Raw genomic sequence first — 27,961 nt, 5'->3', positions numbered from 1 at the left:
TTTAATCCCTGTAATTTTAATGTTTACAATAATTTTATTCATTGACAAAATGACTAAATTTTTATATATATAAAAATTAGTCATCAGACTAAAATGTGATATAATATAAAATTTATTGATTAAATAATTAATTTTTAAAAATTTAAAAATTAAAATGTAACAGTATAAAATTAGAGACTAAATAATTAATTTTTTAAATTTCAGACAGAGTAAAACCTAGGAACCAAATTGTAAGTTCCCTATTTTTAATAAGAAATAAGCGAATCCAGATATATATTTCTATTAACAAAATAATCGTACTAAAATTTGTCATTAATAAGTTATAATGGAAACAGTGAACCCAAATTTGATGGGGCCAAATTTTGTCATAAATATTAGAACTATACGGACTAGATTATTACAAGAGGTGAGATGTAATAAATAGTTAATTTTAAAAGAAAGACTGTTATATTAATAGAAACATACTTTACGGACTAAATTGCTTTTTACAAAAAATGCAAGAATTAAATTATAATTTTTGTCAGAGTTAGAGTATTGCCTTGTCACACGCCCCTAAATTTAGAAATAATGGGTAGCCTAAATAGGACTTGAAATTTTATTAACACCTTTACCATTCTTGCAAAATAATTACACGCTTTTGCTTTTATTATGCTTCACTGCTGATTTTGGATTCATACATGCAACGGGTATTCCGCGTCACAGATCTAAACTTTAACTAAAATCTGGCATAGGTGTCGTTTGGTACCACAATTATAAGGATTTCATTGTCAAAAATCCACTACTCTCTTCATTGAACAACCATACCAAATGATGCTCTCTCTTCCAGTGACATGGATTCCGAGTCTTCCAATTTGTAGGTTCAAAAAAGATTAGCACATGGAACATGATTTTCAAATCACAAAATACCAACAGATGCTCGAATTGCAATCTGTGTGTATTAAACCCTTGATATTTACATTGGCATTATAAGTTAAAAGAAAAACAGGAAAATAATAATAATAATAATAATCCTGACAGCACTTTGTTCCAAACAAAATACATGAATGAATGCCCTCGCTATTTATATTTTTTTCCCCCTATTTCCTATTTCTACTTGTGTGTCAACCACAATCCCTAATACTCTCCAACAAAACATACAAGTTGACAACAAAAAAAAACTCAGACATATATTATCACGACTCCCAGAAGAGCTCAAAATCATTACTGTACAGTGACCGGTCTTGAATCTCCAAATTTGCAACATGCCAATTAATAAGTTGCGATTGCAAAATCTTACAAAGAACCAGTCCAGCTGGAAATATCCACCTTTCACTTTCATCCCTGCACCACCACCACCAGTAATCTATGTTAGTTTTCCGAAACCCATAACTTACCAACAGATTTCCTCAAAGCTCAAGAATAAACTCACATGCTAATATTCCATGGCTGAAATGGCAACTTTTTACTCGAGGACGATTGGTTGTGATAGTGTACAAATCCACAAATAAAAGCAACAACCTGGCAGAAGGTCGAGGGAAAGAGTCAAAAGAGCATACACTCATTGAAAGAAGACAATAAATAGATCACAATTTTTGTCAACCAACTAAATGAAAAAACTTTGCTAACATTTCTGATGCAACTGATGGATAGAGCAAGTCTGAATGGCTAAAAACAGCAACTTACAACATTGATCAAGGATGTAACGTTCCACAAAGCAAAGATACGTGCAAGGCCAGCAGAACGCCTAGGACCATGACTGAATAAAGCATTGATTCCAGCAGGAAATGGCAGAAGAATACCAAGAGGTATAATAAACAAAACCAGAAATACATCTATCAATGAAATTGAATACAACTGGAGCAAAGTAAGCAGTACTAAACTAAAATCTCCTAGAAGTAGCATTGATATGACCAAACCAACAAGATCCTACAAGAACAAAACAAGAAATGCATGAGAGAGAGTTAAATTGCTAGTATACTTCAACTAGAAACTTGGAAGCAAACTCATAAGCTTATATTGATTTGGGAGATACCTGGTGGCCAAGAGGTTTAGTATTATGAATTATGAAAGAGAGAAAGCAAAATATATCTCTCTTCTCTTCAAGCATTTGTAAAGTGTTAGTATCTATACTCCCCCCATAACTCTTTTTCCGCCTTCTATAACTTTCACCGTTTCCGGGCGCTTGCCTTGAGAGTGTATCTACTCCCAAATGACCAGATGGATTTCCTCTGTAAGCACCTTTCATACTGATAAACATGAGGTTAGAAAAAAACCATGTCAAATTCCAATGAATATCAAATGTATGTGCACATTTATATGCATGCATGACAATGTGAATATAGGTAACATAGTTGATGCAGAACTAGTGATAATGACTAGTTGTGAGGTCAAAAACATGAAGCCTAACAGATCCAATGGCAACTACACTCGAGTACACATGAAAAACCATTACCGTGACTCTTGTTCGGTTTGCTTACTGCCATCGATATTATCAACAGTTTCTTCTTCAACAGCATAAACCAAGAGTCCATACTGGCAATAACCAAAAGCTGTGGCCTGAAACCATGCAAGATCAACACGTATACTGTGGATTCTCAAAGCAGGATTGGCATGAGTTTCAAGCCATCTAATGACAGATCGAAATGTTAGTTTTAGCCGCCCACGACGAACTAGGCGCAGTTGTGCATTCAAACCAGCCACCATTCGATACCAAGTGGTAGGAGGGACCATCTGCATGCCAGAAGAACAATTAAATGAATATTATTTAGCAACAACACGCAAGATGTTGTTAAAGCTGAACATTTTTCTCTAAACATTACTTGAAGACAGAACAAACTTGAGTTCCCATGAGTGAAAGAACCTACCTGGCTCATAAGGCTAGTAAGAATATTATCACTATGAATTGAGAAAGGCGCCATGTAACTTCCATCACCTCCAAAAATTATAGACATTGGAAATCTTTGACGTAAGCGAGGAGGAAGTTCTGTTCTCTTTTCATCTCCACCAAGGAAGAAGTCGAGATATGCAAGCATCAAGTCAGGAGTTGCAGCTACCTGCAGTAACAAAAAGACAAGAATTTCAATCTCAAAGGCCATATGTATGTCCAAATTTCATGCTTCTTCGCCACATCACAAGGCCTAGGGATGCATACAAGACAGATTATCATTTTAATCTCTAAGAAAAGTATCATGGCAATTAAAAATTCCCATCCACAAATTACTATTATTTTATAAACAGGGAATATAACAGTCCAAATACGATGACTGACTGGAAATTGGGACATTGTGCAATGAAATTTAAGGTAGTACTTAACATAAAAAAATAAAAAAAATAAAAAAAAAAAATAAAAAAAAAAAATCTGCCATGACATGGATCAACACAGGCAGCCCTAAAGTTCATGGAAAATATAGCTTCAGAAACTCACCGCACACACACAGAAGAAGAAGAAAGCAATAGAACACAAAACATGGAGAAATAAAATACAAACATGTTCTGACAACACAAAGAAATTCAACCAGCAGCAGCACCACAGAAAACATAACTAGAGTCGCACAGTGATATACCCAGCACTAATACAGCCAAAGCAACAGAAAAGCAACCAAACAAAATTCTCAAAAAGCAGAAACACAAGTTCCCAAAGCTAAACCTATGTGCCAATACCTAGAGCACCGATTACGGTACACAAGATCCAACAGCAGCTCACTAGGCTGCACTGAGAATGTTGAGGCAACACCAGGAGAGGTCACCGGAGAAGGAAATAGTAGCCTATGCACTGCCACTCGCTGGTGCAAGGGAAAGGTGCAGGAATGAAGAAACCGCGCTTGAGGACCACTCGCAATGCCGCCCACCAGTCTTCACTGGGAGGACAGTCAGCAGTCTGACTCCATCCGCAATACGACTCCCTCATAGGACTGGCAGTGAGGCAAGAATGTCACCCAAGGCTGGTGACCTAGAGTTACAGTTATTGGTGAAAAACAGAGTAGAGGGGACAAAAAAATTTTCTGTCTTCAATTTAAGCTTTGCTACCATGTAATTGAGGGAGAAAAGCTGATTGATTGATTCATGAAATAAGAGTACATATTTATACACAAATCTCCTCTAATTACTCTTCCCTATTTAGGAATACAAATCTCTACCTATTTAGGGATATAAATCCTACACAAAATAGGAGTACAATATTAACAGGTTGACTTCTCATAACACATGTAACCAATCAAATCAATTTAGAATGAAATTTTACTTGTGATAAGATTAGTTGAAAAATATGAGATACCAAATTTTCTCATGCACAAGAAGAATTTAATATTCTTGTGCTTAACATCAAAACAAAGAATCTTGCTTTCGCTAGTATGAACCAACAAGGACACTTGACTCATTATGCAAGCATGAATATTCAAATAAAACTTGAAGGGGAAAGAAGAAAAGCAAAGGAGGCAGACAATGCTACATCAACTTAGATAAAGACAAAATTACAGCAACAAACAATTTATTACAAACAATTAAAATGTTGGGTCTGATGAGCAAAAGGGACAACCATGCTACAAACATTCATTTACAACACAACCTAACAAACCAGAGCAAATGCTTAAAGAATACAAACCTTAAGCCCCTCATAGAGAGCTCGCGAACGACAAGAACGTAAGCAAGCATGATCATACTCTGATCGAACAAACTCACGCAATCTTTGCAATTTGATTCTCCGGCGCCATTGTTGCCATGACCATGCAAGGGGATATGACAGAACAGAAAGAATACTGTACATGGCACCTTCCCACCATTGATAAGCAGTTAAAGAATTGATCTCATCCACAAATGTATTGTATGCACTCTCATATCTGCAAATTCAAATAAATGACAAACACATCAGCTTGACAATAATTGAATAATATCAAAATCCAAAAGCAGAACCTGAATATTGTAGATGAATATGATAGAAACAGTCCAAGCAACAACGAAAGATATAACCTACACGATCTCTTTTATTTGCTCAGGAGGAGTGTGTGGAAGATGCCAAGGTTCACTAAAAGTATTAGGGCCCATAAAATACATCCTGTGCACATGGCTCTGAGACTCCTCAGCTCTATTTGTTTCCAAAACCTGAAAAGTTAAGGGTAACTATTGATCCTACACAAAAACACACAAACAACCCTTCCCTCTGAAAAAAACAAAAAGCACAAGGAGAAACAAAAGCTTCAAAAGATGGGTATTGGATAGAATTTCAAATTTTCCAGAAATTAGTATGCCAAAAACATGGAATAAAACCTCATTCAACGACTCCAAGAAAGGGAATGAGTGATCAGATTGAGAGCCATGTTGAGTGGATGCAGGGCCTGGTAATTCCTCAACACCAACAAATTTCATCCGCGCAACACTAAGTACCAGGGCTAAGAGAATGAGAAGCCCCACAAGAAGAAGACAAAATAACCATGGACCACCAAAAGTGTAAATCAACTCTTCAAGCGCTGTATAACAATGTGGCATGTGAAATCTGTCTGAGATGCATTTGTAGGGACATGGTGTTTCAGCAATACCACCTGTTTAAAAGGACAAAGAGACAATTAATGATTTTTTTCAGGGACCTGCTTTTTTCAACATTAGAATTATAAAACATATAAATATGCTTGTGCCTGCGCATATTGTGCATTTCCCATTAACATATCATTGGCATGCGTGTTCACCTATCCTAAGATTATTTGTCAATTTCAGAAAATCAACTTTTTGTCAAGTCATTATTTATTGCATTCACATTAGAATTCAGAAAGCGATAGCTGTCATGACTATATACACCATACAAATGCTAGTTTGAGCGAAACATCCTCTTTATACACAAAAACATACTTAGAAGATTGTTAACTTATATAGATAACTGATCTCAGAAAGATATTAGTAAAAGTGTGTTTGGCTGCCAACCACAAGCACCAAGGTTTATCATTAACATCACCTACAACCACTGACTTCACAATACCTCGGACAGCAATATAAATAGCTCGATGGGGAAGGTCATTGAGAGGGCAGGGACGGCAAAGAGCTCTATCAGATCCAGTAACATTCTTATAAGTGCCAGCTGGACATTCCTGAAGATGCCAATAAATAAATAATAAGAATGAGTTACATAAACTTCAACTAGGCTAAACAGACGCTAAAGAGTTAATGCACTTAATAATAGTACCATAAAATAATCATGACAACAGCTTCCCTACCTAGCCATTGTCTAGGCCATTCATTGCCTCAATCGTAAGGCTTACAAGTGTTGAAGCCCAAGAGGATCAATTCTCCAGGCCAAATATGCCTTTATAGATGAGGAAAGTTATTGTTTTAGTTGATTTGGGATTAGGTCACAATTAATGAGGGGAAGGGCCGAAGGGCTACCCCACTTGCATGGAAGGCCTAATGGACCAAGAAAAGTTTAATGTCAAAGTTTGTACGCTTCGAAAGTCTCTTTATGGCTTGAAACAAAGTCCTAGGGCATGGTTTGGGAGATTCAGTGAAGCAGTACAGGAATTTGGTATGCAAAAGAGTAAGTGTGATCACTCAGTATTTTATAGGCAATCTGAGGCTGGTCTAATTCTCTTGGTAGTCTATGTGGATGACATTGTCATCACTGGGAGTGACTCTGCAGGTATTTCATCTCTTGGGTATCGAAGTTATGAGAAGTAAGAAGGGTATTTTCTTGTCTCAAAGAAAATATGTCCTCGATCTATTGACAGAGACAGGAAAATTAGGTGCTAAGCCTTGTAGCGCACCAATGACTCCAACTTTACAACTGTTAGCAGGGGATAGTGAGTTGTTTGAAGATCCAGAGAGATACAGGAGATTGGTAGGAAAATTGAACTACCTTACAGTCACTCGTCCTGACATTGCTTATGCCGTTAGTGTGGTAAGTCAGTTTATGTCTTCCCCAACTGTTGCTCATTGGGAAGCCTTGGAACAAATCTTGTGTTATCTGAAGGGCGCTCCAGGAAGAGGTTTGCTATATGGTAATCATGGGCATTTGAATGTTGAATGTTGAATGTTTTTCAGATGCCGACTGGGCTGGATCTAAGGTTGACAGGAGGTCAACTACTGGATATTGCGTTTTTATTGGAGGAAATTTGGTGTCTTGGAGAAGCAAGAAGCAGAGTGTAGTTTCTCGATCTAGTGCTGAATCCGAATACAGAGCCATGGCACAATCAGTATGTGAGGTAATGTGGATACTTCAATTACTAGATAAGACAGTTTTAAGACCTCCTGCTGTGAAATTGTGGTGTGATAATCAAGTCGCTCTTCATATTGCTTCTAATCCGGTGTTTCATGAGCGAACCAAACATATTGAGATTGATTGTCACTTTATTCGTGAAAAGATTCAACAAAGATCATCTCAACAGACACATCAAAACCGGAGAGCGCTTAGGAGATATTTTCACAAAAGCTCTGAATCGAGCTAGAATTGACTACATTTGTAACAAGTTGGGCATGATTAACATCTATGCTCCAACTTGAGGGGGAGTGTTATGGAAAGTCAATCACTATGTTATGGAAAGTCAATCACTATATTATTTTTCTGTATATTTTGTATTCTGTATTCCTATTTAGGATTTCTTCCTAATTAGTAGAACACAATTATAGGAATCAATTGTATATATATACCCATGTACAGATTAATTGAAATCAATAAGAATCATCTCTTTCTACAGTCAAATAAACCATTCTTCCCATCCATTATCTAGCTTAATTCTTAATTCTCATGCCACGATTCCAACATAAAAATGTGAATGAAGTATGAACTACAATTTGCAAAATAGTTTCAGCATGACAGGAAAGGGGGAAAAAACCAACAGTTCCACAGTAAGTAAAATATCACATTCTTCTTTCAGCCGTAATCTATTCAATGACGGAAGGCTCAAAAGTAAAAAAATTCCTTGATGATACACATATAATCTAAGGACAAAGTATGATAATGAATAACTAAAAAGAGCACCAAGAAATTGCAATTCTACCTTGCAAAATTCTCCGTACAGCCCTTTTGGGCAAGCTTTCCCAGTCACCGTTCCATTTTGTCCAGCATGACCCTCACCTCTACCCATCCCTCCCCTGTAATATCAATAAGACCAAAAATATATTGGAATTGACGACAATTAGCATTGCTAATACAAGCCTACCATAGCTTTCACCAGAGAAATGCAAATACGCAACTCCACATATTATGATAAGGCAAGAAATTCTACTTTCTCAAACAGCTCATTCAAAATAAAAGAACTGCCCTATTGGTAAGTAGCAAATGCAAGGAGATAACCAAAACATACTACTTTCAGTTTTTCAACAGAGACCAAAAGAAGCCCAGGAAGAGTAAGTTTATGTTAGATAGCATAGAAATCCATAGCTTCCAGTGGGTGAATGAATGAAACGCAATTTATGTGAAGCGCCACACAACAATGCTGTAGAAAGAGGACGGTCCTCTGTTCTCCATACTGTATTCAAAAAAATTATGAAGGCAAAAGCACCAGAGAGCAGTCTCCCCCAGGGTATGCATACCCAACCCCCATACTAATGGTAATAACATGCTACAGCCCTCCATCATTAATAGTGCCATTACCAATGTGCTATTGAGGCATTTGGATAGTTTTGTCCACCCAACATTTCTCAGTCTCTCATTTTGAGTTCAAATTTTCTCAAATTCAATATAGTCATTTATGTCATTATTTTGTTGCCCAATTTAACCACACAAGCCAAAGTGGTTAGATGGATTTAGCCGCACAAGAGCATTTTATTAAAAAAGCCCTATGCCAAGTAGACTTAAGGAAAATGAACCATGTAAGCAACCTCAAATCAGATTGAGATGCAAGCTCAGTTGAGTATTACCACTATTACCATTTAGATTCTCAGTTTATCTTATTGAACAAAGGCCTTTCAAGAATATATATATATATATATAACTCAAACTGACTATACTACCGAATGAATGATCAGATAAATCAACTATATACACATTGTCATACGGCATAATCTTGGCTAGTATATCAAAAATTCCAAGGAACTATTTATCTCGACTCCTCACCTGGAAAAATTGATCAAGTGCAAACCAATTTTTCAAGGCTACAATGAAATTCAGTCTTTACAATAAACATTTTCTTGTCAATCACAAAATAAAAAAGATTTATAAAATGTGCCAAAAGAAAAGAAAAAGAAATGTTTTCATGCAAAATTTGAAACCTCAAAAAAATTATCAGGGTGATTAGGATAACTAGATGAAATACAAACCCAGTGTGAATGCTTCCTTTTACACTGGCAATGGGCTGGTACACATCTCCAGTGGGAATGTCTGACCAATGGAAGTGAATCCTACCACCACCTCCTCCACCAGCCCCATTTGGCACACCATAGCCCCCACCACTTGAAAGAACAGCAGACTCACCAAGATCCAGTGTATTCAGAAACAACAGTATACTTCCTCCAGAACCGCCCCCAGGACCTCTAATGGTATCATTTCTAACACTGAACTCCCCCTGTTTAACAATTTCTTGGAAACTCTCTCCATCAGCTCTCACTGAGCCTTCAACAGACAAACTTGACAAGGGATGCTCCAATGAACCCATTACTGTTCACAGAAGTGGAAACAACAAAAACAAGTGAAAGTAGCTATCAGCTCACAATACATTAGCACAGTGACAAACATACCCAATTCCTTAACATATAATTGGATAAATAAAGAATGGTAGGTAAGCAAACAATCAATTATCAATATAACATGAAAGATACAGATTCAAATTACACTGAAATAAAACAGACTAATAGATACATATCATAGAGGCAATAACAAATCTTACACAGGCATTTTAAATGTTACATCTATAACATTTCTACAACAATGTATCCAAAATAGAAGCAAACGAGAGCAACAATAATGAACTACTTGATTGGTTGATTGGGACAAAAGATAAGCTTACCTATGATACCACCACCTGCAGTTGAACCGGATGATTTTTCATTACCACTTCCACTACCAAGTTCACAAGGTAACTCTGCATTTCCATATGAAATACCACCCTCAACACAGCTACCATTGTAACATCCAAGCCCACCTTTACCACCATGGCCACCACCACTGCCAACACCATTTTCTAAAACCTGACCTCCACCCACTCCACCTGTGCAGCCTGCATAAATATAAACATGTTAATTTGTATTTCCATCCAAACCATAATTCTTAAATAAGTATGCAAACCTGTCTAAGATAATATATCCATTATATCTTTATCAAACCATCCAAGCCAATGGTTTAATTCATGTGAGGGCACATAGAATATCTGAGGGTGCGAGCGTGGAAGAAAGAGATGTCAATGAGCAATGATCATAAAAAGAACCTTATAGAACATACCCATCCCGGATGCACTAATTGTTCCAGAAGACGGGACAGATACAGTTCTTGCGCGATGGAAATGGACAACAGATCCCTTTAATAGCCCTTCAACAGTGATATCCTCCACTCGGCAAATCTGAATTTGACAAACCAGTTAAATAAACTGAAATAAGTAATATCAACTGTATAACTAGCAACCATTCTGCTATGATCACCTGAAGAGTAAAAGACAAAGATGAGTTCACATTGCAATCTTCAGGAGGATGAAGTAGTTCAATAGGGCAATCTTCAAGTTCACAATGGAGTCTTGGTGTCCTACAAAAGTAAAAACACAGCATTTAAGATAAAAGATAAAGCACAAAAGAAATCTCAACAAAACCAGAACTTACACGGCATCACTTGTCACATTCTTCAGAGGACCGCGTAAAACAGATCCAGGTCCAACCTTCAGGCACATCAAATAAATTAAAAGAGAAATAAAGAGTAAGAAATATAACCTTACTACATCAGCAGGAGAATTCATGAACAATATTCAACAGCCTCCATCAACTGAAAGGATCTTAACAAAATAATATCATAAGACATGCCAATCAATTCACACTACTAAACTGGTTGAGACCCAATGCACCATGAAAGTGTACTGGGTTCAAACCCTGCCACAACCATATAACCTACTAGGAGAGCACGAAAAAGACAGCATAAATTTCTTTGAGACAAGGTTGGGGACTGTTGATTGTTGTAGTGGCATGCTAGAAAGAATACTCCTTCGGTCCTTCCATTTCCCCTAAATATATTTGACAAAACCATAATGTTCTAGAAAGTTGAGTAAATTCATTCACCAACAAATACTATAAGTTGAATAAATTCATTCACTAACAAAAACTATCTATGAACTTTCAATTATACCCTTAACTTGATATTTGCATAGACAGTTCAATTATTTTCATGCAATAAAGAGAATAGCAAATTACTAAAATAAACAAAATTATAGTTTCTGCCTTTCAATAATGGAGAATACACACTAATAGATAAAGAAAGTACACTGCAATAAACATATATTTCTCAACTTATAAATATTAATAAAATATTTAACATAATTTACACATTTCTTACACTACCCAGTCAACCAGGCAGCAAAGAAAATGGCTATCAAAACCTAGAGTGAAATCACAATTAACTACATTTTTAACATGTATTACATCTTACCCACCACTTTTCAATAAAAAACAAGAGATTAAACTGCAATGCAACATGCAAGCAAACAAATTTCATGAGACATCATAGACAACACAAGTAGTTTTGTCACTCATATGACAACAGCTTACATGAATACTGTAAAATAGTGATAGAACCAGACGTTGAGCTTCAATTGAATTGCCTGGTCCTGATAAATTTAACAAACCCTGTCCATGAACTCCCAGATTTGCATTAGATTGTATGACAGATGATTCCTGTTTTAGATAAAGACAATAAGTCATACACAAATGCATTACAAGCAACAAAATAAAGAAAATAACAAAAAGAAAGTGACAAAAGCACCTTAAGAACAATTAAGTTACTAGCCTCAAGCCAAGAAGTTGCAACAGTTGCATCTTCACCACCATCTACGATCATATTGGAATTCCACATTAAGAAAATTTTTACAGTCATGCGCAAAGCCCCATACACCTGTAGTGTAATAAACACAATGACCACACACATCATGACCATATTACATATGCACATGAAATGTGCATCTTATGATGCAAGCTCTGTACACAGCATGACTATAGCATTGCATAACACTCATCAAATTCATCTGTCTATGGAGATAACTTTGCTCAATTGCTATGAAAAGATGTTTATCAAAAGATGTTTCAAAACAACAGTGAATAAAAAACAAGAAATATAAGGAGACAAGACCACAGTTACCCCCAACATCCCTTCCATAGAAAAAGAAAAAAAGAAGAAGCAACATTAAGATTTTTAAGCATATTTAACGATTCAAAATCCAAACATATACTAATATACACAAAACTTTATGCACATGATACATATAAAGGTGTACGTCTAATTGGTGCACACACACAGAAGCAAATAATGGCCAAGTTTCATGGAAGGCATGGACATGCTGAGAAGTAATTAAATTTTCTGGAATTTATATGTGAAATCAGAGAAAAGCATATGGTCTTTCCATACTGCCTAAACAAGTAAATAGTAAATGCAAGGATCTCAAGCGAGTCATAAATGCATATGATACAGAATTTGGTCATTATGCTAGGATTTTGCAGGGTAAAGCACAAATATTGCTCAACCTTAATTACAGAGTCGCTCATTAAGAGTTCTTCTGCCAATAATTCAAACTCAGATGAAGCATAATGAGCTAGACCAAAGCTCAGCACTCCGCCACACAATAGACTTATTTGTCCTTGGACCTACACGTGGAGTCAGGATTATATCAACATGCAGTTATATTCATAACAACAAATACCTAGCATATATTAAAAGCGAGAATAAGAAAAATTTTGGCCAAAAGAAAATAATTACTAAAGAACCGAAGAAAGTGTCTAAGGAGAAAAAACCCCCACTAAATGATAGTTGAATGAATTCATTACCTCAAAAATCAAAATTACTAAAGGAAAAGGGTAAAAGGAGAACCCCAAAAAATAAAAAGTTCAAAAAGCATTACCTAGGGCTTCAATAGATGCTATAGCAAGCACAGTCCAATACTCAATAAGGCCATCTCAAGAAGAAAAAGGTAGAAAGTATGATAGCCATGTTTGTATAAACAAATCACCAAGAAGATGCAGCATGTCATTACATATATGGTATGATTACACCTCCTTAGTTTAACTTTTTGGTGCTGTTCTGTACTATGTACATATGTCCATTCCTAGATTCAAAAATAATCTACAAATATAGTTTTCAGTATGCCTATATATATATACACACCATACATCCCAGATTTCAACCCTTTTCCATAAAAATTTGCGCTTAGCCTAAGTAGTTTGCGCTTAGCCGGTCCCAAGCCCGGATAAAGGAGGAGGGTTGCGGTAGGTGACAACCAGCGTAAAAATTTCGTCACACCCTATGATATGGATTCAAATGATATAAACGTTGGGGCGTCCTCTACTAACGACGCGCTACATCGGAGCCCGGGTGTAGTGATAAATATGCAAGGGTGTAGGGCGTTCACCGAAAGCGACGCGCCATGCCGGCGCCCGGGTGTGGTGTTAAGTGAGCAAGGGTTCCCACATCATGGACGGGTGTGGGTAAAGAAGTTAGTCCATAAGACAGATAATAGAACAAATAGTGGAACAGAACACAAGATAGACATAGAAAATAATAGAAGATATCATAGAAGGAGACCAATTAGGAAGGAGCAGGATAGGAGGAGGATCAGGGTTGGTACTTGGAATGTTGGATCACTTACAGGAAAATTAATGGAGCTTGTGGATACCTTGGAAAGGAGAAGGGTGAATATTGCTTGCATTCAGGAGACTAAATGGGTAGGAGAGAAAAGTAAGGAAGTGGGTAATTCAGGGTACAAATTGTGGTTTACCGGAAAGGAGAGAAACAAGAACGGAGTGGGTATAATCATAGACAGGACATTGAAAGACGCAGAGTAGTGTGAAAAGAGTAGGAGATAGAATTATACTAGTAAAGCTAGTACTAGACGGAGAAACAATAAATATAGTTAGTGCTTATGCCCCACAAATAGGACTAGACAAAGGAGAGTAAACAAAGGTTTTGGGAAGATATGGATGATTTAATGCAAAGCATACCGAATGAAGAGAATGTTTTCATTGGTGGAGATTTGAATGGACATGTAGGAAGTGATAGGCAAGGTTATGAGAATGTTCATGGAGGTTTTGGTTTTGGCAATGAAATGAGGAGGGAAAAACATCATGGATTTTGCTATGGCATACGACCTAATACTAGCAAATACCTACTTTATAAAAGAGAGTCACATTTAGTGACTTTCAAAAGTGGGCAACATAGAAGCCAAATCGACTTCCTCTTAACCAGAAGACAAATAGAGCTCTATGCAAGGATTGCAAGGTCATTCCGAGAAGCTTTAACAAGTCAACATAGGTTGGTGGTCTTGGATGTCAAGTTTAGGAACAATTCAAGTAAGGTCGGAAGAAATAGTGTAGCTCGAACAAAGTGGTGGGAGTTCAAAGGAGTAAAGCAAGTGAAGTTCAAAAATGAGCTTCTTGAGTCCAAGTATGGAAGCTAGATATGGAGGCCAATGATATGTGGATACAGATGGCATCAAAGATTAGAGAAGTAGCTAGAAAAGTACTTGGGGAGTCTAAAGGACATGGACCACCCTCAAAAGAGAGATGGTGGTGGAATGAGGAAGTACAAAAGGCGTTGAAGAGAAAAGGGAATGGTATAAGAAATTACCTAAATGTGATAATAATGAGGCATATGAACAGTACAAGATAGCAAAGAAAGAGGCAAAAAGGCGATTAGCCAAGCAAGAGCACGGGCCTTTGAAAAGTTATATGAGAAACTTGGAACTAAAGAAGGGGAGAAAGATATTTATAGATTAGCAAGGAGTAGAGAAAGGAAATGTCAAGATCTCAATCAAGTTAGGTGCATTAAGGATAAAGAAGGAAAAGTGTTGGTGAAAGATGAGGACATTAAAGAAAGATGGAGAAATTATTTTAATGATCTCTTTAATAATAGTCAAAATGGAAATAGCGTGAATATAGATTATAGAACAATAGAAAAGAATGTAAATTATACTAGAAGGATTAAATCTTTAGAAGTAAAGGAAGCACTTAAGAGAATGAAAGTGGGTAAAGCCTGTGGACCCGATGAAATACCAATTGAAGTGTGGAAGTATTTGGGAGATATGGGAGTGGCATGGTTAACTAAATTATTTAATAAGATTATAAACTCAAAGAAAATGCCTAATGAATGGAGGAAGAGTATTTTAGTACCTATTTTTAAAAATAAGGGAGACATACAGAGTTGCTCAAACTATAGGGGAATTAAACTCATGAGCCATACTATGAAGTTGTGGGAGAGAGTTGTGGAGCATCGACTACGTCATGATACTTCTATCTCTCTCAATCAATTTGGTTTCATGCACAGTCGCTCAACTATGGAAGCGATCTTTCTCATTAGAAGCTTGATGGAGAAATATAGAGATGAGAAGAAAGATCTACACATGGTTTTTATTGATTTGGAGAAGGCTTATGATAGTGTTCCAAGAGAGGTCTTATGGAATGCGTTAGAACAAAAGAGGGTATCTATTAGGTATATACAAGTATTGAAAGATATGTATGAAGGAGCAACTACTATTGTGCGCACAGTGGGAGGGGACACAAGAGATTTTCCCATCTCAATTGGATTACACCAAGGATCACCATAAGCCCTTACCTTTTACATTAGTTTTAGATGAACTGAAACATATACAAGAGAGTATTCCTTGGTGCATGATGTTTGCGGATGATATTGTTCGATAGATGAGACACGAGAAGGAGTCAATAGGAAGCTAGAACTTTGGAGAAGTACTCGAGAGTCAAAGGGTGTTAAGTTAAGTAGACCGAAGACAGAATACATGCCTTGCAAGTTCGGTGAAGGCCAAACGGTGATAGGGAAGGAGTTAGTTTGAATGGAGTGGCACTGTCCCAAAGTAATCACTTTAAATATCTAGGCTCAGTCCTTCAAGTAGATGGGGGATGTGAGGAGGATGTTAGTCATAGGATTAAAGCCGGATGGTTGAAGTGGAGACGTGCCACGGGAGTTTTATGTGATCGTAAGATTCCCAATAAATTAAAAGGAAAATTTTACCGTCTGACCATACGACCGGCTATGCTATATCGTAGTGAGTGTTGGGCACTGAAAGAGTCCTACGCATCTAAGATAAGAGTTGCAGAGATGAGAATGTTAAGGTGGATGAGTGGCCATACTAGACTAGATAAAGTCCGTAATGAAAGTATTAGAGAAAAGGTAGGAGTGGTGCCAATTGAAGATAAGTTGAGAGAAGGGAGATTGAGGTGGTTTGGTCATGTGAAGCGTAGACATACGGAGGCTCCAGTTAGACAAGTAGAGCACATTAGGCTAGAGGATAGAAAGAAAAAAAGGGGTAGACCTAAATTGACTTGGAGGAGAGTAGTACAGCATGACTTAGAAGCATTACACATTTCTGAGGATTTAACCCAAAATCGTTCAGAGTGGAAAAAGCGAATCCATATAGCCGACCCCAAATTTTTGGGATAAAGGCTTAGTTGAGTTGAGTTGAGTATTGTTGTAATTTCAACCTTTTAAGGGGACACATTAGTTGTGTTTACACGAATGCAAAATTGTGTCAATTCACATATCTACAAGAGATACCGTAGGCTTTTTGTCAAATCTTGCCAACAAAATTTGTAAAATTTCCTTCCTCTATTTGCTTCCTCTTGAAAGCAAGCTACCAAAATATAGGGAAAAAGAACACAGGATGTACAAATTAACAATTCAATTTTGAAAACCTGGACACGACTCCAAAGCAAGGGTACAGTCGCCCTGGCACAATTTCGAAGATAAACATTTGTCCAAAGAGGCTGATATGGAAACTCTAAAAGGAGAGTCTCAGTATTTGTCGACATGTTGTGATTGTTAACAGTAAGGCTCCGGGGAACAGCATCATATAAAGTCCCAGCAGCACCTGCATTTTCTGGACAGCCGCGACTACTTCCTCCTGCAAATATAGCAAACTCACATATTTCAGTTTTAGCTCAATGAAAAATATGATCAAAATTGAGAATTGAAATTTGTACGAACTTGCATGTATCAGTGTTCCATACAAATCAAATCCTAGTTACCTGGAACGTGGTAACTCTTGGCACGTGGCACAGGGACACGGACGTGGTATGCCACTTAATTAAATATAGGGTAGATAGAGGATAGGCATAATTAGTCGCAAATTTGGATCACAATACATAAATTATATTATCCAGTACATGAGTTATATTTCTGTTAATTTTTTTAATCTCATTAAGCAAAATAAATTTATAAAAAAAAAAATAAAAATATTGATAGAATATGAGTAATTAATTAATATGACAAATTTTCCACATAACAAACACAAATCATTTTTTTAACTTTATTTAGTATAATATATTTATTAAAAATAAAATATCAATTTAATATGAGCAATTAATTAGAAGTCACTATTAAAGTAAGAATATAATTAGTAATTATTTTCTTACTCCTCTATTTGCCTTTCTTTTTCCCCTTCTTTCTTTCTTTTACTGAATTATCCTTGGAACCCCTCTTTTAGCAAACCAGAATGCTGAAATACGTTGTTTTAGTACACCCTTATCAGAATGCAGTGCACAGGGGTTGGGCGAATTAGGTAACTATGAATGAAACACACACAAACAGATGCAAAACAAATGAAAGATACACAGCTAGCACCCATGTCTTAAACACATGCTTACACTCAATGCCACCAGAACAAAAATTTGTCAGACAAAAAGATTAGCTGCAAATGCAGAAACAAAATTTTCAAGAATCTTAGGACAGAATATACTAATATAGTGCCTATGAAACAAGATCTAGAAGTTAATATTTGGACGAAATACAAAATTTAAGCAAGCAATCAGATGAGGACACCTTAACACAACAGCTGCTAAAATAAGAAAAGATAATGAAAAAATGGGACAAGATTATCATCACAATGAGAATGGAAGAGACAGGATTCTGTCTAGCAGAGCCAATCAATTTTTCATCCAGAGGTGTGACTAGTATTTTGCTGGCTGCCATTGTATCACAAACCTCCTTTACCAAGGCTTGGGATGGGACAACCAGACATACCTAATTAAACATAACATCAAAATTTGATCTTGGCAAATCTGTAAACAAACCTACTATCCACAATCCGCATGACAGTGAATGAGAAACTACGTGGTATGTATGGGACAGATTTGAAAGATACTTTGTCAGGGACGAATTACCATGCCAGTATACTCAAGTCCGATGATGTTCACCAAGACCAAAGATATTTTATATCATCTATCAAACATACAAATGATAAAGAAAATTCACAAATGCACATATATCAATCTCCAGAAATATGTCAAGTTATGCTTAACATGCAACTGTTGGAAATTGCCCAAATGTAATTATTGTATGCATGAAAACACCCTCTCCAAAAAACACATTCCTTCTACTGACATTTATTATCTTCATCAGTAACAGATGAATGGACGCTCTAGAGAATAGAGAAAATAATTAAGTAGCGAAAATAGGAATTCTCAGTTATAACCGGCGGATTAGGTTGTTCACAATATTTGCCAAAATAGAAAGCTAAGCTAGCCATAGGCCTATAGCAAAAGAACATATCGAGTCTTACCATGCACAAAAATTTGAGGTTCATCATGCCTACTGAAAATGTCAACTGCAACTCTTCCACCACCACCACCAGCAAAACCACTGCCTCCACAAGCACTTATTCTGCCACTTCCAGTCCTGCTCTTCATAGAGAGACATATTATATAGAAATTAAAGCATGTATGATGATTATATTATTACAGGAAATGGAACCTGAGAGAATTCATCATCTCATTTCAAAATTAATAACAGCCATGTGCTAACTGCTAATCATCAACCTTAAAATCAGAGCAAACCTTGTATATGTCAAAACATTCCTCATCCTAACCTTGACAATGTCAAATAAAAACATAACTAAAGACAGAAGCATTGATTATTCAATCAAGGTAGGTATAATAATTCTAAAATGCTGTCCTAGTCCCCTGCTCTCACTAAATCTGTAGACAATTTTGAAATGACAAACCTAGAACACTTGATTTCACTACTCCATGTAAACCAGAATGACGCCCCACAGTTATAAAGCATCATACACAAACTGAGACCAAGAAACAACCAATCAAAAGGCATGACGAAAATTAAAGATAATAAGAAACAACAAACCAAATGCTTCTAAGCTTTATGCATAATGTAATTTTATGACTTACTTTCTTTTAGCACGTTGGTCTTTCCAATGGATGGAAACAAGTTAATATCAGTCCGCTACGGAATAACTGAATGGCTTAATGGCTTGGTACCAAAATTAAAGCATTTCCCACATTAGACCAGGCCAAGGGCCGTTCGGCCCTTGGACCAGACTGAGATGAGCCGTGGTCAACGGTTCCAGGCCTTGAACTAGGGTTTGGGTGCCAGTTTAGGGGCCTACCCCCTTGAACCAGACCAGGAACCAGCCGGTTCGAACTGGCAACTCCAAACTGGAGCCGGCCCAATTCAAGAACTTCTTTTATCTTTTTTTTTTTATAAAATTTACATTAAGTTTATATTTGGGTCTTTTTAATTTATTTTACATCAAAAACTAAATTATTTAGTTTATAAATGATGTCTAAAAATTTATTATAGTTTAATAATACCTGGGGCCAAACCAAAACGGCCAGTGGCCAGGTCTACCCCACATTAATCTTATGTCAGAAACTTCGGTAAACCACCTGTTTAACTTCAAATTGAATTGTGAAAGAAAAAACTTATTCTAACTTCAACATTGAAATAAATTTTGGTCACTTAGAAGGAAAGTTAATAAATCAATCTTCATGGACATTTAATGCCAAATTATCAAGGCATCAACTCATGCTGCAAAATCATGAGTTGGATGTATATAAAGATAAAAGTTCCAGTAAAAAATTTGAAACACAATTTCTGTCTTTTGCTGCAACCTCAAGGTTTAATTAATTTAAGAAATAAAAATAATTAGGCTTAGACAAAATGCATGAAAACTTGTATTTAAATGCTAATAGGTGTAAAGAGGAAACCTTATCATACTTGCCTTCTATTCCTTATAAATTTTGAATCAGGAAAAATATACATCAAACTGTAGCATAAAGGGAACTCTCTTTTCCATGCTAAAAAGTTGACTCCTCATCCTCTTCATTACTGCGAGTATTAATTCCCCATCTATGTAATTACAACGACTATGCTTCAAAATTGCCACTCATTTTCCTCTTCAACATATTTTTGGTGATTCAAAAAAATACCTTCATTTCTGAAGTTGATTTTAGAATCACTTGCCCAACTGGAAAATATGAAGCGAGCACTTCCAATAATGAAATACATGTTCAAAAAATTAGATATGGCCCACAAGGTGCACACTTTAATCTTGTATGAAATAAGGCGAAATATAGTAACTTTTAACTCAACCTTCCAATTACTCAGAAACGACAAATCATAAAATTTACATGCCAGATTTCTCAAAACTTAATAATTAACATTACCATATGTTAAAGAATCACATTAAAAAATTGAGAAAGATTTTCCCACTAAATAACAATAACTGAATTCATGGAAAATGCAACAGTAAAAACTCTAGCAAACCAAAATAAAAGCACAAAAAAGACTACCGGCTGATGTTCACTTGATTATTAGTGTTATGGAAGGTCAACTGTGTATATTTGTAATATCTATATATTCTTAATTAGTTTAGATTCTAGGCATAATTATAGGAATTTATATTCCTAAATAGAACACATAATTGTAGTATATATTTATATCAAGATCATTATGAATAATATACTGAAATTTTCACTACATAGTATCAAAGCTCTCTATTTATTAGAGTTTTGTACCATTCACAGGCAGCATTCGCAGGTACTGTTCACAGGTATTGTTGCTTTCTTACTATGTGCCTTCATATGGGTGTTTTTGCATCTGGTACATATTTGTGGGTGTTTAAGGCACAGTTACCTGGAACATGGTACATGTACATGGAACGCCCCGCCACTTAGCTAGTTATATGATACGTAGGGGAAGATTTAGTTGATACGCCAATTCAGAACGTGGTTCGTGAATCGTATCACTTCGATTCGTGGTACTTGAATTACACTAAATAGTATAATCCCAACTTTAAAAACTCACAATTAAATAATAATTTCTTTTATTTTGATATTGCTATTTTTATAATTTATATTTTTTTGTAAGATTAGTATTTATAAAAAGATTCATTTTTAATATATTATTAATTTTTATCCATTAAATTTAAAAATATAATAATATCTTAAATATAAAGGACTTTTAACTGAAATTTAATAATTTAACAGGCTATACAAATTTACGCTGTATGAATTGTTTTATTTAACTAAACCAACACATTTGGCATATGGACTAACCCCTAAATCTTCTAACCCCTAAAGAGTCTTCCGAGGACCCTTAAATCATGCAGTAAGAGTCTCCCAAGGACCCCTAAATCTCACTAAACCATCACATTTGGCATATGGGTAAAACAAATGAGGAAAGAGTCTCCCGGAGTCTACCGAGGACCCTAAATCTCACTAAAACATCACATTTGGCATATGAGCAAAACACATGCAAAAAGAGTCTCCCAAGGACAAATAGAGAGAGTTGTCTTCTTTTTTTTCTTCTTCTTCTTCTTCTTCTTCTTCTTCTTCTTAAACTATCACATTTGGCATATGGGTAAAACACATGCAGAAAGAGTCTCTCGGAGTCTCCCAAGGACCCCTAAATCTCACTAAACCATCACATTTGGCATATGCGTAAAACACATGTAGAAAGAGTCTCCCAATAATGAATAGAGAGAGTTGTTCGTCCTCGAGAGACTCTTTCTAAATGTGTTTTACCCATATGCCAACACATGCAGAAAGAGTCTCCCAGAGTCTTAGCTATTCGTCCTCGGGAGACTCTTTCTACATGTGTTTTACCCATATGCCAACACACGCAGAAAGAGTCTCCCGGAGTCTCCCGAGGACCTTATATAGGTAAAGCACATGCAGAAAGAGTCTCCCGAGGACGAATAGAGATCTCCCGAGGACCCAATTGGTAAAACACATGCAGAAAGAGTCTCCCGAGGATGAATAGAGATCTCTCGAGGACCCAATCGGCAAAACACATGCAGAAAGAGTCTCCCGAGGATGAATAGAGATCTCCTGAAGACCCAATTGGTAAAACACATGCAGAAAGAGTCTCCCGAGCACGAATCATGTAGAAAGAGTCTCCCAAGGAGGAATATAGAGAGTTGTCTTCTTCTTTTTCTTCTTCTTCTTCTTTTGGATTTGCTTATTTTGGCAACTTCGGCTGCATCCCCTAACGAACTGGGACGCAAACATTCCACAAATTGGGACGAACAAACTAGATTGCGAACTCAGAGGGATCCAACAAATCTAGCAAATATGTTTTAAGGTGTTGGGCCACATATTCCAACCTTCGAAACTACTTCTAATTTGGCTTCTAGGCATTTGTATCTGTTGTGACCTAATTTTTTAGCAACTGAATTCACTACAACAACTAATTTTTTGTGTTTTACTCTTGTGCAACATAATCAGCTACTTGCCTACGTTACAATTCCTTGAAGACAATGGCAGAAAGTAATATTACGACTATCTGCACATGAATATGCCCAATTTTGTCAATATCAATTAACATTGAAGTTCACTACTCCTACTACAGCTATCATCAAGTCAGGTAATTCCTCTATGTGTCTTGTTTCCTCATCATCCAAGTGGCTCATTGATTAAGGTACTACATATCATATGACAGGTAATTGGAGTCTTTTTTTCTACTTTTCAATCCCATACAACATGCTCTAATATCATTTTAGTAGATGGGTCCACCTCTTGTATTCTTGTTTCTAGAACTGTTAATCTATCTTCATCAATCTTTGCATCTATGTTAAACCTACCTAGGTTTTCTTTCAATTTAATTTCTGTGAGTAAATTCACTCAATACTTGAATTACTGTATCTCATTTTTTCCTAGTCGTTGTCAATTACAAGATCTTACGACGAAACAAATTATTTGTTGAGGTCATGAGTATGTAGATCCCTACATACGTAACAAACAAGTGCCAAAGTCTCTTGTTTGTTCTACTACCTCAACTTCATTTGAAGTTCATTATCGATTAGAACGTCCTTCCTTATCTACTATAAAAAAAATTTTGTCCTTAGTTTTAATCATAGCCAGTTTTATAATGTAAGTTGTGTCAATTTGCTAAACAACACCATTTACCTTCGGTTAACAAGCTTTGTCCTCTTTTGAGTTAGTCCATTCTAATGGTTGGGGTCTATGTCCTATTGTTTCTAAATCTAGATTCAAGTATTTTGTTATTTTTGTTGACAATTACTCTCATGTTACTCAATTACTTTTAATGAATAATCATTCATAATTATTTTCTATTTTTTGTGCCTTTTATGCTAAAATTAAAACACTATTTAATGTTTCTGCGCAGACATTGCTAAGTGATATATGTTAAATAATGGCATTCTCCATCAGTCCTCTTGTATCGATATTCCATCCCAAAATGGAGTTAAATAAATAAAGATCTGACATCTCCTTAAAGTAGCTAGAGCACTACCTAATGCACTATCTACAACTTGTTTTTTAATCAATTGCATACCCTCTTTTGTCCCTAATAGTGAAATTTCTTATACTATTTTGTTTTATATAAATCTTTGTTTCCTATTAAATCCCACATATTTGATAGTATTTGTTTGCATAAGATATTCGTCAACAAGTTACTAAATTGGATCCAAATCTCTTAAATGCATCTTCCTCATATTTCTTGGCTTCAAAAAGGGTACTGATGTTTTTTTACAACTCTTAATCGTTATCTTATATTTGCAAATATTACATTTTTTTTAGTCTACTCCATTATTTCCTCCATCATCCATTTATGAACATCAAGTAAAGGAAGATGATCTCTTAGTTTACACCGTCAAACAGTTGTCCAGTCCTCAGAATCCTTCTGCTCCAACTGTCCTGGCACCTGTTCGTCCCCCCATTATTCATGTCTATTCTAGAAGATTAGAGACTCTTGACTGAAAACCTCCACTAGCCTATTCATAGAAAGATCCAATCCCCTCTACTGATCCTTGGTTTGACCTCGATCTTCTCATTGCTCTTTGCAAAGGTACGCATATATGTACCTATTCTATTGACCTCGATCCTCGTTGTTTTGTTACTTCATTTGACTCTAAAAAATTCCTAAAATTGTTGTTGAGGTCTTATCTCATGCAGGCTAGTATGCTGCAATGGAAGAGGAAATAGTGATTTTAGATACTAATGATTCTTAGGATCTGGTGCCTCTTAGGAATGAGATCAAGAAATGGATAAAAAAAAACGAACACACACACACACACAGACAAACATAGATTTTACGTGGTTTGGCTTGTTACCTACATCCACAAGCAAAGATGAGAGAAATACACTATCAAAGTGAAGTGTACAAAATTACAAGTATGGCGTTTGGAAGCTCTCAACACAAATCCCTTTTACAACCAAACTCATACACACACTCATATATAAGTAAGACTCTCGAATTCGGAACTTCATATTAAACAACACACATAAGCACACATACACTCTCTTACACACAGACACAAAATGTCAGCAATTAAACTTACATTTTATAGGCCTTTATGCAGATGCTGCCACCAGAGCCACCGCCTCCCTTGGTACCCCCGTCACCTCCATCAGCCAATATGTAGCCATCCACTACCACATAGTCACTTATTGTCAATTTTACTTTTCCACCCCCTCCCCCACCATAACTCACCTCCTTACTCGTACTCCCTCCCCTGCTTCCATAACTCGTCGGATTCTGCAAAGAAGACCACGAGTACGCGTCCCCTCCCCAAACATCCTCCGGCAGCTTCTTATCATCCACTAAGCAAGAAGCTCCCCTCCCTCCATGCCCCCCTCCCGCCCCATCTATCCCCTGAGGGGTTCCACTCGTCTGCTGTGGCGGTTTCCCGGCCAATCCCGTCGTATTTACTACAGTTCCATTGAGAAAGCTGGCATTATGAGCCACAAGCTCAAAGCTCCCAGTCACAATAGACGCATTGATCGACAAAGTGAAATTACCAGTGACGTTAACGGTTATGGAACAACCAACAGAGGGACAATTGAAACTCACCCCGGGATGGATATAAAAATTGCCCTTCCCTTCTATATTCACGTCACGGGTGAGGTTCACATCGGAGACTATGTGGCAGGTGGTGTCCAACGAGCCTATGCCGCCGAGATCGTCTATGCAAGAGACAGACGGCGCGTGCGGCGGCGGAGGCGGTGGAGATGGAGGGGAGTAATCCTGGTGAAAGAGATCAGAATCGAAATCGATTATCGATAAATGATCCTCCCTACTCGGGGAGAGAACAAGGTTAGTGTTTGTAATTAGCGTGGTTACGAGAATGGCGAAATGGAAGGGAGTGAACGAGTGAAATCCAGCCATTCACTGGTGGGGAAAGTCATTAGAATTGAAGGTCAGGATTCTGCAAACGGAAGCACATTAGGACCACCATTAAAGACCAGTTTCTTCAATTTAGAGACGAAGAGAAAACCCTAGAAATGGCTCCCCTGCAATTAAGATTTCAGTTTTTCGAGAGGAATGCCAAGTTGCTACGGAGAGAGAACGAGAGAGCAGATGGCAAAGACACAGAAAGGGAGAGAGAACTTTTTACTGGCTGAGGTTATGGATTTGGTAAAACAAGGTCGAGTTCAGCTGTGCTCGTATTCTGTCAATGACTGATTGGATTTTAAGTGGAACACCTTTCCATTCTCATTGCTTGAGCCAAATGGGTTTTTCTCATGTAGAGAATATAAAGAACGCACCCGTTCTGGATTTGGTGAGTTTGAGTAAATCCCACGCAAATTCAAAGAGCGTCTAAATCACTTGCTAATTTAGTAACGATATCAAATGGACGAACGGATTTTCGTTGTTCGCCTACACTCTTATAAAGGGTTTAGTGGGTTTAGTGTTCATTAAAACTTGTCAGCATTATTTTAGATATTATTAAAATATTATTTTAATATTTAAATAAAAGAATTATCAAAAATTAAATTATTTTTAATTAATATATTTAAAAATATTTTCTAATTTCATTTTCAAACAGTTAGAGTAAATTATTATTTAATTTTTATTTTAAAAAATTAATTATTTAATTTTTATATTTTAAAAAATATATTTTATTTTATTTCTATTAAATTATTTAATCTCTCTATTAATATTATTAATATTTTTATTAATCAATGCAAGTTTAATTATTATTTAATTTTTCTATTTTAATAAAATTAATTAGTTAACATCTATATTTTAAAAAAATACATTAAGTAATTTCTTTAATTTAACTTTATTAATTATTAAGTTCTATAATTATTTTTTATATCTTAACTATCATAATTCTCTCTCTTAATTTTCTCTTTTCTCATTTATTTTTCTCTCTTTATATTTTTTCACTTTTACACTCACACTCTCCTTTCCTTTATTTTTCTTTATTTTTATTTATTGATAAAAATGGTATAAATTATCTATATTAAAAATTAATCAATTTCTTTAAATTTGTAAGTAATCAAGAAATATTATTTTATAATAGAGAAAACACAAAAATAATATCTAAAAAGTTGAAAATTTTTTAAAAAAATATAAATTCAAATTTAATTTTTCACATAGCAAAATTTTTATTTTTATTTAATAATATATTTTTTAAAATATTATATTTTAAAAATATACATATCAACTAATTAATTTCATTAAAATAAAGAGATTAAATAATAATTTTTTAAAATATATAAATTAATTAAATTTATTTAAAATAAAAAAATTAAATAACAATTTAAATAATATAAATAAAAAAATTAAATAATTTAACTAAAATAAAATTATAAAAATTAAATAATAAATTTTTTTAAATATAAAAATTAAATAAATAATTTTATTAAAATAACGAATAAATAATAATTTTCTAATGCTATTAATTCTTGCATTGGAAGTGAAGTTGATAAATTTCAAGAAGCTAGTTGTCATATGCACGGTTACAATTGTAACTTGGTTGTTTTAAGCTTGTATTATATTATTTTCACCATTTTAATTATAATACAATATTTTTTAATTTAATTAAATTTATTAACATAAATCTTAAAAAATTATATAAATAATTATTATATTTAATAAAAATAAAATTAAAAAAAATTGATATTCATTAATTATTTTAAAATAATAAATAATTATCAACAAAAACTTCCAACAATCTAGGCGTGGAAATGAATAGGATGGTATTTGGTGGTTGTTTCTTACGCGGCAACTTAGCGGGTGGTGGCACAGAAGTCATTTTCTTAATAGATTTGGTGAAGAAGCTTTTACACTTGGATATTACAAGCATCTGACACGTGTTAGAAATTTGGCAAACCGACTTCATTTTAATGTTTTTTTTTCCACTTTCTCATTAACCATAAGTTTTGTCTCTTGACACGAGGAATTGATTCATCACAACTTGTCATCCACACGAAGAAAGGTTTTATAATATTTTTTATTCTTTACTTAATTTCCAAAATAATATTTTTTGCGTCATATTTTTATTAATTATATTATTTTTTTGTTATTACTTAATATTTTAGATTAAATTCTGGAAATTAATTTTTAAGATTTCTAAAATTACATTTAATTTTACTTCTTTAAATTTCATTTTAAAGAATTTAGTAATTTTATAATATAGTAAAATTACATTTAAAATTCAGTACAAATTTTAATTTTTAAACTTTAACTTATTATAAATTTAATTACATATTATTAAAATTCATTTTAATAAAATTAAATTAAATTAAATACTCAAAATTATCAAATTCCATGGTATAGATTCTCATGATCTGAAAAGGAAGTTCTGACAGGGAACAGAAACTGGCTTAA

General features: G+C 35.2%; 1 protein-coding gene across 3 annotated transcripts; it reads right to left on the bottom strand.

Annotated features, from left to right (window-relative positions):
* Nucleotides 1–913: 913 nt before the first annotated feature.
* LOC110667066 (uncharacterized) lies at nucleotides 914–25,997 on the bottom strand. Of its 3 annotated transcripts, none has more exons than XM_058129871.1 (22): nucleotides 24,684–25,997; nucleotides 18,648–18,763; nucleotides 16,783–16,991; nucleotides 12,610–12,729; nucleotides 11,855–11,983; nucleotides 11,641–11,766; nucleotides 10,705–10,760; nucleotides 10,531–10,630; nucleotides 10,334–10,451; nucleotides 9,903–10,112; nucleotides 9,217–9,553; nucleotides 7,956–8,049; nucleotides 5,945–6,053; nucleotides 5,242–5,513; nucleotides 4,949–5,076; nucleotides 4,580–4,814; nucleotides 2,844–3,032; nucleotides 2,432–2,709; nucleotides 2,012–2,225; nucleotides 1,663–1,905; nucleotides 1,409–1,497; nucleotides 914–1,320 (listed from the first exon to the last, which is right to left on the bottom strand). In XM_058129871.1, exons 1-22 carry the CDS (start codon nucleotides 25,508–25,510, stop codon nucleotides 1,173–1,175), a joined length of 4,347 nt encoding a protein of 1,448 aa, XP_057985854.1. In that variant the 5' UTR covers nucleotides 25,511–25,997; the 3' UTR covers nucleotides 914–1,172. The 3 variants fall into 3 exon arrangements, with proteins under 3 accessions (XP_057985854.1, XP_057985855.1, XP_057985856.1); XM_058129872.1 differs by having other exon boundaries at nucleotides 11,879–11,983; XM_058129873.1 differs by having other exon boundaries at nucleotides 18,648–18,768; nucleotides 24,684–24,808.
* Between the last annotated feature and the right edge of the window lie 1,964 nt (nucleotides 25,998–27,961).

Source organism: Hevea brasiliensis, chromosome 11 (assembly GCF_030052815.1).
Source record: "Hevea brasiliensis isolate MT/VB/25A 57/8 chromosome 11, ASM3005281v1, whole genome shotgun sequence".
In the NCBI taxonomy this organism is placed as follows: domain Eukaryota; kingdom Viridiplantae; phylum Streptophyta; class Magnoliopsida; order Malpighiales; family Euphorbiaceae; genus Hevea; species Hevea brasiliensis.
Note: the sequence above shows the minus strand (reverse complement) of the source record. Positions and strands in the feature narration are given on the sequence as shown.